At 39.8% G+C, this 13,415-nt stretch overlaps 2 protein-coding genes across 2 annotated transcripts; both read right to left on the reverse strand.

The window, feature by feature from the left end:
- Positions 1-1,115: 1,115 nt before the first annotated feature.
- Positions 1,116-2,003, reverse strand: LOC118501942 (fibrinogen alpha chain-like). Its single transcript, XM_036031925.1, has one exon. It carries the CDS (start codon positions 1,881-1,883, stop codon positions 1,317-1,319), a length of 567 nt encoding a protein of 188 aa, XP_035887818.1. The 5' UTR covers positions 1,884-2,003; the 3' UTR covers positions 1,116-1,316.
- A 489-nt stretch (positions 2,004-2,492) lies between these two features.
- Positions 2,493-9,729, reverse strand: LOC114503584 (fibrinogen alpha chain). Its single transcript, XM_036031923.1, has 6 exons — positions 9,471-9,729; positions 7,113-7,238; positions 6,473-6,656; positions 4,502-4,647; positions 3,517-3,919; positions 2,493-3,399 (listed from the first exon to the last, which is right to left on the reverse strand). Exons 1-6 carry the CDS (start codon positions 9,597-9,599, stop codon positions 2,717-2,719), a joined length of 1,671 nt encoding a protein of 556 aa, XP_035887816.1. The 5' UTR covers positions 9,600-9,729; the 3' UTR covers positions 2,493-2,716.
- Positions 9,730-13,415: the final 3,686 nt, after the last annotated feature.

Raw genomic sequence — 13,415 nt, forward strand, 5'->3', positions numbered from 1 at the left:
CCTAGCCCCTTCCTTCCTTCTTTGTTTTCCTGCCTGCCTCCCTCCCTGATCCATCACGCCGTTTCTCCCTCCGTCTCTTTCCTTCCCTTACAAGGAGAGTGAATGCAGTTATATTGGGATAGAAACTACGCAGTTGAGTGCAATGCACTGGGATCCCAATGTGCTTGGGATATTTTAATACATTTTTAAGAATGCATGACAAGTAGTATTCACTAGGATAAAATATGAATTAAGAATTGGGAGCAGGAGCTGAGGCCACCAAGATCAGAGATGCAACTTAGATCAAAATATGTTGAATTTATGAGTTGTATGGAGGTGCTTTCAAACAAAAGTTTTACTTTACTAACACCTAATGTATCACAGACTATATGTTATGACTGGTGGGAAAATAAAGTAAAATAAATGCTATGAAAATTATTTACCAATGAGTAAATGCTATCTGGTTTTGGAATACTTACAAATATTTTAAAAAATTTAAGTGCATTTTTCCAAGTATTTTTTTGGAAAGAAATTGGTTAGACTCTGGAAAAAATATTTAGCGTGCATTGTGGTCTTCATTATGAATAGATTCTATTTCTGTTCTGATGGAGTGCATGCCCTGCCTTCCTGGATTTGCTTGCCAGCAGAAGAGATAAAGTGACTTTGGGAATTCTTGTACAAAAGCCACCCATTGTTAAATTTAGTGCTTTGCAATTTAAAACATTGATTGGTTTTAAGTCATTCCAATGAAATATGAGATAACCTTTCCCTTAATCCTTACTAGAGGACATTTTTTTCCACTGTTTTAGAGAGAGAGGAAGGGGAGAGAGAGAAACATTGGGGATCGCATACACACCCAGCAGAGGGATTAGACCCACAACCTAGCTATGTGCCCTGGCCAGGAATTAAACCCACAACCTTTTGGTTACAGAACGACAGTCGAGCCAACTGAGGCACACGGGCCAAAGTGACTTTTATACTTGACCATGTCCCTATGACTTTGAATGGTATGGGAAGAGTACTGCAAACAACACCCTTAAGGGTGGCAGAGAGGAGCTTTCATCTGACTTCCTCTTTCTGATGTACTGAATGCCCCTTGCTGTATCCTTATAGAAATTTTAAAACTCACAGAGTTATTTTAAAGGTTTAAAAAATCATATAACTTTATTTTTTTTAAGCACTAATATGTCTCGGTTACATTTAGCTACAGTACAAAAAAATAATAAAATAGCACCCGGGAATTTTTAGGTTGTAGAGAATCTTGACTCCTTTATCTTCCTTATTTTTTCTCCACTTCACTAAACAAAACGGAGTTCTCTCATTTCCACTCTGTCAGCTTACTGGGCCACCAGGGGCCTGATTTTCATGCGGACAGCCCTGAGGGAGTAATCGGCTCCTCTGAAGGGCAGCCAGACCACCCCATTCTCAATCTCATAAGGACTGTTGTTCCTGGGGTCATAGAAGCCCCCAGGGTAATAGATGCCATTGAGATTGGCCGCCTGGCAGTTGTTGTACCACCAGCCTCCGCCGTAGACTTCTGCACAGTTCTCTTCCCACTGGTCTGCATCCCTGTCAAAGGTGCTGAACTGCATGCCAGCGTGAGAAGTATACTCGGTGCCTTCCTCTATAGAACCCTCAATCAGAGCGTCGCCCGCTGTGCCCTCATAGGAGGAGACCTGCAGAACGTAGCCTTCTGCCTCAGAGCCTACCCTCAAGTGATACTCTGCAAATGCCCAGTCCCCAGACCAGTCCTCTAATTCAACCCGAAGGACAGAGCCTTCCAGGGTTAGTAAGTGGAGGTATTCATTGCCTAGCCAGAATTCTCCTTCTCCCTTGTCATTCAGGCTGCCGAAACCTCTCTTGTAGTCTTGCCACGTCCGGTTAAAATTCAGTGATCCATCCATTCTTTGCTGGATCAAAAGCCATCCTCCCAAACCGGTCTCTTGATCGCAATAAACTGAAAAAATCTTACTGGATCCTGGTAGCTTGATATTGAAAAGGCCACTTTGGGCACCTGAAGGATGTGTTTGGAGGACATCATCACAGTCTAAAAAAAAAATTAAGCTGGTTGGAAGAAGTTACTCTCATTTACCTTTACAACGATAGGAATGGCCCAGACTAAAACGAAGGCAAGATATTGGCTTCCTTTTCCTACCTACCCTTCCCTTTTTTCCTTCCCTCTTTCCTTCCTTCCTTTCCTCCTTTCTTCCTTCCTTCCCTCTATGGAGAAAAAATACACTTACACTGGAATGAATCACAAGCCAATGAGTGGCATTTATACCTACACATCGCAAAGGAGATTTCTTCAATGGATTTGGAATTTTACTTGCATGTACTGATTAATAGCAAGTAACCAGAAAATATAACTAAGCATCATTTAGCACTAATATAACTTGTTTTTAACTTGATCTACATTTCAAGTGAGAGCCACTCTACATATATGATTCCAACAACGCACATTTTGAATAGTAAAAAAATTGGTTCAACAAACTCAAAATCGAGTTTCAGTGGGATTCATTCATTTAACAAGCATTTATTGAGTGGTGACCCTCTTCACTATTAGGTATGTGGGGATACAGAGGTGAACGTGATAGACAAAGTCCCTGCCCCTGTGGAACTTATAGTCCAGCATGAAAAACAAACAAATAAAAGGTGTAATTTTAATAAAGCATGAGAGAAGGCTAGGAAAGAAGTGCAAAGTGCTATGGGAGCACATTGTAAAAATAAGTAACTTAGTCTACAGGGTCAGGGAAGGCTTCCCCAAAGGAGAAGTGCGGATACCTCTGGCTGGGCGAGTTTTACTACGGCCTCTCGTGGTAGTACGAGTTCCTCTGACGTCAAGAGAAGTTTTTTTGACATGGTGAGACCTGGATTCCCCTAAGTCGGCTATAAAGTCGGATGCTGAGCCCATAGCGTGGGTCTTAGTCTCCGATTCTCCGTGTGCAGGTAACGAGAGTAATTTTTCAGTTGAGCCCATGTCAAAGAAATCAGCGTGCTCAGAGAACCTCTTACGGAAGTCATCTAGGCCACCCGTGCCAGAAAGACTGTATGAGCCTAAATCGATTGCATCCCCACAGTCAGAACCATCTTCAGAGTTTACCACTTCTTCGGTCACTTTTTTGTGTCCATCAGCACCTATAACAGTCTTAGTGACGGTTTTGGAGCATGAAAAACGACGACCGGGGGTTGGGCCACCAGTGTTGGCCTTCTCATTACTAATCAGAAGTTCTTTTCCTCCGTCAGAAGTGACCAGTTTACCTGTGTGGTAGTGCTCTTTCCTTGACCCTGTGCTTATACTTCCCAAATCCTCTTCAAATGTGCCCCAGTCTGCGTTCGTAGGCCTGGTGTTCCCATGCCCTGAGCTATCTGGCCTAAAACTTCCAGTCCCAAGACTTGCATGGTCCCAACTGCCAGTACCACCAGGTCTGGAACTGCCAGATTCCCAAGTGCCAGTACCACCAGGTCTGGAACTGCCAGATTCCCAAGTGCCAGTACCACCAGGTCTGGAACTGCCAGATTCCCAAGTGCCAGCACCACTAGGTCTGGAACTGCCAGGTTTCCTATTTCCTGTACTAGCAGGTTCAGGATTCCTGGTGCTTTCAGGGGCTAGTCCTGTTCCATAAGATGCAGAGTCTCCTCGGGGATTGCCGTCTGTTCCAGACCTCTGTAACACCATTTTCATCTGCTGCATTTCTGAGAGTGTCCTCCACTCTGGAGGGGCTGTCTGAAGCTGACTCTTGAACTCTCTGGGAAAGAAATCTAAAGCCGGGCTCATCTTTAACACTGGTAAGTGCTGCCTATATTTAGAGGGAAGTAAGTCTTTGGCAAAGATCTGTTCAAGTTGTTTCTGCTGCTCTTCATAGTCCTGTAGATCTATCCCACGCGTTACAGACCTACTGCAGGACCCTTGGCAAGATCGGATCTTAATATCAATGTCCACCTAGACAGAGGAGGAGAGAGAAGAAAAAAGGTAGATATAAGCAAATATAAGATATCTATTGAGTTCTTAGTACTTAATTTATTTCTTGGAAACTGTTTTCATTTCTTTGACTTGGAAATCTACCAACCAAAATTTTATTTTCCATTTATGTAGTATCCTCAGTGGAAGAGATGCTGGGTATTGTAAGGCTGGCCAGGAGAAGCAATAGGAACTATTTGGATTCATCTTAGAACAGATCAAGAGCAAATTGCTGTTCCCTCTGAAAGGCAACACTAATGAAGTGATCTTCAGTGAGGCTGAGGGCTCAGAGGCTTGGCAGTATCAGGAATTTGAATAAGACAAGCAGGGACTAAATATTTAATTTTGAAATTTACTCTTTGTGTGCCCTGGGGAATTTTATTTAGTATCACTGAGCTTTTTTCTACATCTGTAGAGTGGGGGAATAATACCCACTTTGTAGGTAGATAAGAGATATATAACACTTTGCTCTACATGTAGTAGGCAGTCCAGCCAATGACCCTTGTCTTGCTCTTCCCTGCTATTCAAAAATAAGGAAATTCAGTGATAGAGCCACATCCTTACCTCCAGTCGTTTCATATCTATCAACTGAGCCTTGACATTTTTCTGCAGAAGCTGGATATGCTGTACTTGTTCTGTGACTTTGCGCTTCAGAACTTCAAGCCTGCTTCTCAGGTCCTGTGACACTTGGTTGAATGTGTTATCATTGTCTGAAATAGAAAATACGGATATTAAAGTAGCTGCTGCATGATCTGCTTGTAATAACCAATAAAAGAAGGAAATCTACTTAAAAATATTCCCTGTTTTATTTTCATAATAGTTTGTTCTCTGGATATTAACTTTGTGAGTTGCGAGTCTCTTAGGCGTTTGATTTTTGGACACTGTTAAGCCCTGTTGTCATCATGGATGCCAGTTGAGGTGTCCTGCTAGCAATTAGTAATCCAAATAATTGCAGAAGAAAAAAAATCTCTTTGGAATTTTAAAGGTGTAATTAAGAGATAAAAAATTGGTTTTTATCACATTCCAATTATTTCATCATATCCTTACTCAGGGGATTCAAACATGTGCCTGGTTTTTGTTTTCATAATTTTCTGTGTTTTTTCTTTGTGTGTATGTGTGTTTATCAATTCATTTTCAGAACAGTTTTAAGTTTCCAAGAAAATTGAGAAGGTACAGAGATTTCCCACATACCCACGGCCTCTAACATACATAGTCTCTCTTGTTATCATCACTCATCGGAATGGCACTTTTTTTAAACCAAGGATGAGCCTTCATTGATCATCATAATCACCCAGAATTCATAGTTTACCTTACAGTTCACTCTTGCTGTTGTACATCCTATGGGTTTGTACTAGTAGAAGGATGAATGCATAAGTTCTTGAGGATTCTATTAGTATATCATCTTACTCAGAGATTCTTTCCTCAGCCATGTCCAGTCCAGTAATGAGCCTGTCACAGGCATTCTTCACTTCTGTTTTATTATTTTTAACCTTGGACATTTAATTTTAGTTCTTTCTTAGGATTTCCATTTCTCTGCTTATGATTGCCCATGTTCTTGCATAGTCACGTTCTCTACTTCATTCATTAGAATCCTTAGCATACTAGCCATTAGTGGCTCTAAACTCCCAGTCTGATCATTTCAGCCTCCCTGCCGTGTCTGGCTCTGATGCTTGCTCTGCCTCTTCAGTGCATGCTCTTTGCCTTTTGCTGTGCCTTGTCATGTGTTTTTCTTGATAGCCAGACATGGTGTAGTGGGAGATGTGATCTTGGATTTTCTTACTGAAGTTTTCTTCTTACCCACAGATTTGAAATTATTCCTAACCTTTTATTTAGGTCAACAGGATCACTCACTTGCCAATGACTGCTGTACCATTGACTTTAGATTAGTTAAGTGTCTCCTGAAGATACAAAGAGTCAAGCAAGGCTTCAGGAACTGGGGCCTCACTAAACTTGTTGCCCATGTGCAGAACAAACCCACTATTTCCTGATCCTAATGAGCCCTAGTCCTCATCCCGTGAGAAAGCTATAACATGGCTATATATTTTAAAATTAAAAAAACAACAACAACAACAACTGCATAATCAGCTTAGTGGAGTCTCTGGGTTGCACTCAACGCCATCACGTGACTGCTTTGTGTCTTTAGGGAAGTCCCTAGACCTCTCAGTTCCTCCTCTGTAAGAGAGAAACAAATCGTATCTACTCAAAAGGGTGGGCCCAGCTTATTTTCAGTATATACCCTTGGAAAGAAAACACTTAAATTCTAGTCTTCGATCCAGAATTCTGACTTCCATTGTGATCTTAAGCAATTCTAAGCTGACCTTTTTTACATTATAACAATAACAAAATTGCAAACCCCTCCTAAAGAATTCACTTACACCTTAATGTACTCTTAGAAACACAGTACGTGTTTTTACATGAAGTATAACCTCAGTTGCTATATAACCTCAGTTGCTATAAAGAGACACCATATTTAGGATTTTTGATGTTGTTTTATTGTGCGCTATAAAGTCAAAACACGAAGTATGTAATACTTACTGTTAGCGTTGGCAAAATCCCCTCTCACTAGGTCAATTATATTCTTGGTCACTGAGTTAGAGTCCTTGTTGTTCTTCTGATAATCAAACAGTGAGTTTTTGAGCTTATTTATTCTGTTTGTAAAATCTTGATTAACTTCATCAATCAACCCTTTCATTCTGCAGCCAGAAGGGCATTTTTGGTGCTGAAAATGAAGAGAAAAAACCTACATTAAGGGTCTATCTCTTGAGTTCAGTACAATTTTGAGGGTTTCCATGAAGCTCCTATCACTCCCTGTCCCTTCAGATCCTCTATTGATTTAAAAGTTGTTTAAGAGGACTAGTCAGAGCTCATGAGAAGCCCTGTAATGAGGACCCTCTCAATCCCAAACTAGACCCCATGAAATCTTCAGGTCATAATATTCCGATTCTGAGTATCTTTCTGAACATGCAGTTAAAATCCAATCTCTTTATCCCACTGATGACCAGCGTATGGGAGGTAATTTAAATAATGTTCCCTGGACTAGGTTCCTTTTCACTTAACATGTAAGGAGTCATTCGATGATTTCCATTGAGCAAGTTTTCTGCGACCTCCTGGGGTCAGCCGGCGGACATCTCTCACAGCACGAGGAAGGGTGCCCGTCCCCAGGCCCACAGCTCACCCAGTCGTCGTCCGAGCAGAAGGGCCAGTCTGTCTCCCTGCAGGAAGACTGCTGTCTTTCCGTCAGTCTGGGCCCACGCGCAGCTCCTCCTTCAGCTAAAAATTCACCGGGACCCGTCTCTGCAGTCTGGAAGGATTCATTCACACATACAACAGGAAGGAAGAGTGAGCAGATGAGGCAAAGACACTGGAATGCCTGCCAGGCACAGAGTGGAGGAGGGGTTTTCCCAGAGATTGCGTGCGCCAGCTCTGGGGGCTCTCCAAGCTTTGGGTTTCTTATTTTATTTTTATTTTACTTTACTTTACTTTATTTTATTTTATTTATTTTACTTTGTTTTATTTTATTAATAACTTTATTGTATTTTTCCATTACCATTTTTCCCACTTACTCCCTCTTCCACCTCCACCCCTCACAATCACCATGTCCATCAGTTCTTTTCCTTTTTTGCTCAATCTCAACACCCCCCAGCTGCCTCTTATCTTTCAAATGAAAACCCTAAAGCCCATTTTTGGAAGGTGTAAGAATGAAAGGAGATAAGGTGTAGAAATTTCTTGACTGTGTTTGACACTAAGTCATATAGTAAATGGTAGACCTTTTAAAGGCTCTGTTATAAAAGGAAAATTATTTGAATGAACGAAATTACTTAAATTTTATTTTTTAATTTTCATTAATGTCTGGAGATCGATCACAGAAAATTTGAGGAGTTCTTTCTCCTATAATTCCTGTTTTAGTAGGAAAAAGTCTCCATTATCTTGGCTTAATGTCTGTCACTCCTTTAAGTTTCTGCTATGACCTTGGAGGTCCATAATTTGAGCAAATATTACCAGGGACACAGATGTGGCCAGTTCAGACTCAGAAATGCTTTTTAGGTTGCTCGCTCATCTAATACTTTCTTTGTGTTTAAAACGAAGAAAAATAGAATGAAAGCATAGATAATGGTTCATGACTGAAAACTTTTTTGAACATCTTATAATTAGAAATTCAGATTTTAAAAAGTTTCTATTGTGATCTATGAGATAAAAGAAGACGTGAAAATATTCTAATAAGATTTAATATGCTAACAAATCAACGCAAGGTTTAGGTTTAAGCTATTTTTACTTTGTACCACCAACTTACAAGGATTTTGCTATGACTACTCTATTTCATTGTATTGTTTCCATTATCATGATTCCCCCCAACCCTCCTCCACCTCCATCCCCCAACACCCACCACACTGTTGTCCATGACTATGACTATTTTGATCTCAGGCAGCTTATTCTTATAATTAGTTAACATTTGTCATCTCATTTAAAAAATACCTCAACAATAATAATATCAATACTAATTCAAGCAATCAAGAACAATTTATTTAAAGTAACAAATGTAATCTTTTTGTCTAAGAAATAAGATGATACAAGGCACAAGAATAAATGACACAAGAATAAAAGCAGGCAAAATTTGAATATTTATGCCAATAACAGGGAAAAATAACTGAAAGTTATACATTATCCAAAATATCATTTTAGCAAGTTATGTTAGTTTTATTCCCCATAAAAATATTTACTTCTTGTTTTACTTTAAGAGAGAAAATTAAGTTAGAAACCCTCTTTAGCTTTTTTTTTCTGCTCTGGTTTAAAAGCTTATGAGCGGTGAAGGAAAAGAAATAAATTGGAGTAATTCACAGCCTCGATGTAACTAAGTTTGTAAACACATTTGTCATGTTTTTTTAGAAGATCAAAGTGTTTCAAAAGCCTTGTTGAATAAAGTTTCTCTTCTATAGGTTTCTGGAGTCAAACTTTAGAAGTTATTGTAATGTTTAGTAATTATCTTAAAACAATATATTTGCTTCCAAAAAGCATATTGCCTAATTACTTAGCCTCATCTGACTTTGCTATGTAATATATTTGCAAAGACAACTAATTTGCTTTGCATTTGTCTTAAAAGAAGCACAGAAACAATCTTTCAGAAAAACTATATTAAACCACTCTTCTGCTTATTCTGAACAGATAGCAAGAAAATAATAATTATATTTAAATAACTTGTGTGAATTTTTGTCTATTAACTAGTAGTAACCATCTCAAGGCTTTAGAGCCACAAAGACATCGTCCCTTAAAAAAAAACACTAAGATGTTGTAAGCCTGAGTTACATATGTTAAAGCTTCCCCTGTGAACTTGTTGTGTTCCCCCCAAGTCTCCCCCTTAGGGTCATATTACCCAGCACTGCTGAGGTGTTTAGCCCGTCTGGGAACTTACCTCCACCGCCCAGAGTTTGGAGAACTAACAGGGTGAGGACACAGGGAAAGTCGACTCAGACCTGCAAGCTCTTTGTGAAACAAACACCAGACAGCGAGCAAGAAGAGAAAACAAAGGAAACCATACCCAAACTGTGCCTGCCAGGCTCAGGACCAGGCAAAAGATCCTCGCGGTAGACATCTTTCCTGAGGGTGGGGTGGCTCCCAAGGAGCGGCAAGAAAGGAGGACTGCCCCCACTCCCAGTGCCCATCTCATTTAAACCTTCCGGAGATTTGATTAATCATTATCTTTGTCCTGTTTAGACGGTCAACACGCACTCCACATCCCTTGCTTCTTCTCCAGGGTTGGTGTCCCAGAAGTTCTTGCTCAATTGCTCCACACTTGTTTGCTTCCCATAAGCTGTTGCGAAGGTAGTGACAGAGAGGGGCAGATCCCACATTCCAGGAACAAGGTGATTTTCGAATCTGAAGGGGAACTATGGGGGAGGACATACCCAGACCCAAGTGCTTGAGGGAATACAGAGAGGGGCTGAGGCAGGCCAGCTGTATGTAACCTATGGTGAAGCAGAGTTTAGACAAATGGTATTTCACTTCATGTAGGAATTGTGGCTGGATGATCTGACCTTTGAAAAATGACTGAAGGCCCTCTAAAAGCTTACCTGGAACAGGCAATCTTTTCTCTATCCAAAAGACAGCAGCCCCCGACTCCAAACGTGGGTTTAACATCCTAGCTACAGCATTTCCCGGTTCTGTGGTTCTGGACATATTACTTTGCCTCTTTATGTCTCAGATTCCTCATTTTTAAAATGGGAATAATGATAACCTGCCACACATGTTTTATGAAGAATAAACGAATTAATCCTTGTAAAGCCCTCAGAGCAGCGATGGCCACACGCTAAGTCCAGTGCTCAGTACCTGTCAGCAATCACTGGAGAACATCAGGGTGCCATGGAGCACCCTGTTTCTCTCTGTTTCTGCCCCTCTGGACACACCAATTCCCTTTCCCTGCTCTTCATCTCCATCTCCAAGTTTCCTTGGCTGAGAGTTGCCAGACTTATCAAACAAAAATCCAGGATGCCCACTTAAACTTGAATTTCAGATAAGAAACAAATAGCTTTTAGTGTAAGTAGGTCTCCTGCATCATCCTTGCTGTTCCACGGTTCTCTCCAGGATCAGCGCTTCTGACCCCCATACGTCTCCCAGGGCTGTGCACCAGTGGCCCCTCCTCAAAGAGGCCCTCGCTTGCCACACCATCCTAAGATCATCCACCCGCAGGTGCTGTTCCCTTGGTCTGGTTGTGTGTTACTTCAAAGTACTTTATCACTGCTGGACAAGAGGTATTCAGGAAGTTATTTCTTTATTTCATGTCTCTCCCACATTTAGCTTTGTGAAGCCACAGCATACAGTCTAGTCCAAGGCCAGGCAAGCAAGTACTAATGCGTATGACAATATTTATTTTGCAGGGTTGTTGTGAAGTATTACATGTGGGATATACACGTTAGAGCCCTGGGAATAGTATCTTCTATTGTTCCTAGAATGCCCCAATGCCCCCACATAGAAAGCTCCCATGTTAGCTCTCCAGTGGCAGGATCCCCTAACTGGGCACTTTGGTGGGGTGCTGTCTTGGCCCAACACTGCCTTGAGCCCCCAGACTGGTCTCTCCACCCCCTGAACAAGCCATGTTATCCACTATGGAAAAGTAGGTTTTGTTTGGACAGAAAGCCATGCAGATGAATAGGCAACACATAGTACCAGGAGTACCGCATTTTTTTAAAGCATGTGACAATAAGGATATCTTTACAAATGGGAAAATTATCTGAGCAATTTCCAGTTTCTTCAATCACAATCTCTATGTTTTTCTCCAAGAAGACTATATCCTATTTTCCTTTGTTCTAATCTTGAAAAGGATGTTTCACTTATTAATCGTCTTGAAATTAATATAATGTTCCACAAATTATGAATAGTTACATGCAGGGGTTCTCACATTCGTTACGCCACCCCACCTGGCAAGACTGGAATGGATTTCATTTGTATGGGGAATAATGAGTGTAAAAAGGAATAGAAATTCTAGAGCCGTAAATATGTTTCAGTTTTACACTGTGCCTACCTACGAAAACTTACATATGAAGACTAAAATATGTAGCCAGCCATCTAAGTATTTGCTGTTGTGCAAACGTAACTTAAAAGTACAGACAAAACAAAAAATAAACAAAACCCTCATATTTCTTTTGAATGCAGTACTTGTCCTTTCCTAGGAAAGCCGAGGATTATTCTTTTCTTTACCAATTGATTTTAAATGTATTGAATTCTGAGAACAGTTTACTTCCTTATCCATTCATTTAAATGTCATGGCCATTTACTCTATGTTTACTATTTGTCACTCTCGAGCGCAATGTTCTTGAATGAGAAAGAGAAATGATGTATACAGTCTTGTGCATTCAAGTTGCTTACAGCTGTGAGCAAATTAGGTGCCTATGAAGGAAAGAAGTGAAACCACAGAAAATTGCCATTTTTGTACATCAAAATGATGAATATCTTCAATTTATATGGTTTAAGCTAGTACAAAACAATGGAAGAACTTCTGTGTGGTTGATTCAAAATACTGTTAGAAACACAGAGCAGGGAGTGATATATCACTTCTGCATTGTTTTCTGTTACATTTTGTGTGAAACAGTCCTTAAAATATCAGATTTAATTCTGGTCAAAAAATGCAAGATCCTCCTGAAAAACACTTGTTGTGTAGTGTCCCAGGTTCGATTCCCAGCCAGGGTACATGCCTGGGTTGCAGGCCATAACCCCCAGCAACCGCACATTGATGTTTCTCTCTCTCTCTCTATCTCTCTCCCTTCCTTCTCTAAAAATACTTAAATAAAATCTTTAAAAAAAAACACTTGTTGTGTCTTCCAGCATAAAAATTGGTATGAACATGTGCACCTATTATTGTTTTGATAACATGAAGGTAATGGTATTTTGACAGGAAATATGTTGTTAAAATGGTATTAAATGCATGGCAGGAAAGTACTAAAATTAATTTCTAAATTTTGAAATGCATGACATAAAAATTTAGGGGATTCTGGCACCTAAAATACTCTTTCAGGGCCTTTGTCTCGGGTTTTTACAAGAGCCACAGGCCTCTGAAGGATTAACTGGAGCACGCTGGCAAGGCCATTGAGCTTTGTCTTATTTTCTCTCCCTGCGTCCTGCACTTCAAGGCTGTTGTAAACGTTTGTTATTAACCAAGCGGCTTCCTGTGGAAGGTGAATGAGTTTGTGTGGTGATCTGTGCAAGAGCAACTGATGGGAATTTTATTTTTAGACTCTATCACTATCCTGATTCTGGACGGTTGTCCTGGAAGCCATAGCTGTGGAGAGAAGATGATGATTTCCTAAAATACACAGAAATGATTCTGAACTGTACTTATGGAAGTGAGGAGGGGAAAACATTTTTTTATTGTGTTTGATTTCTCTTTAAATCTTTATTTGGGAAAGAAATCCACTTTATTTTTTATAACTGAACTGTTCCCAGATTAGTAGCCACTTAATTAAATCAGTTTTTAGTATTTTTTAGATTAAATTCTATAATTTTCTAATAATATAATTTTCTCTACCTACCAAATAAGAATTCTTGTTTGCTGTTTTTATGTATAATTTTTATGGTCTTTTACTTATGCAAATTTAATCACGTTTCCACTGAGTAATTATGAGTGTGTGCATGAGTGTGTACATGTGAAAGACAGAGAGAACTAGGTGAAGGTGAGGTCCTGAGTTTTTCCCACTGCCTTATTTCTTTTTATTTTTTACTATATTATCAATTAAATAGTTCAGTTTTCAAGATAAATCAATTTTACTTATAATGTGCTTTACTAAATTTAACTTGATTTATCAAATATTTTTCATTGAACATTTATTAAAGTTAAATGCTATTTTTGAAAAGTAAAACCATCATATAGATGAATAACCCATTGATACATTAATTTCTACACTATGGATTATTCTAACATCATACACCTTAAATTCATTAGATTTGACACACTGCTGGGTTCACTGTGGTTCTTCTATTCAAGTTTAGCAAA

This window comes from Phyllostomus discolor, chromosome 8 (genome assembly GCF_004126475.2).
Source record: "Phyllostomus discolor isolate MPI-MPIP mPhyDis1 chromosome 8, mPhyDis1.pri.v3, whole genome shotgun sequence".
In the NCBI taxonomy this organism is placed as follows: Eukaryota; Metazoa; Chordata; class Mammalia; order Chiroptera; family Phyllostomidae; genus Phyllostomus; species Phyllostomus discolor.

Coding starts and splice junctions, on each gene's coding strand:
- LOC114503584 (XM_036031923.1), bottom strand. CDS start 9,599: ATGAGATGGGCACTGGGAGTGGGGGCAGTCCTCCTTTCTTGCCGCTCC. Junction 7,239..9,470: donor GCCTGGCAGGCACAGTTTGG/GTATGGTTTCCT, acceptor GAATCCTTCCAG/ACTGCAGAGACGGGTCCCGG. Junction 6,657..7,112: donor TCTGCTCGGACGACGACTGG/GTGAGCTGTGGG, acceptor CTTCATTTTCAG/CACCAAAAATGCCCTTCTGG.
- LOC118501942 (XM_036031925.1), bottom strand. CDS start 1,883: ATGGATGGATCACTGAATTTTAACCGGACGTGGCAAGACTACAAGAGA.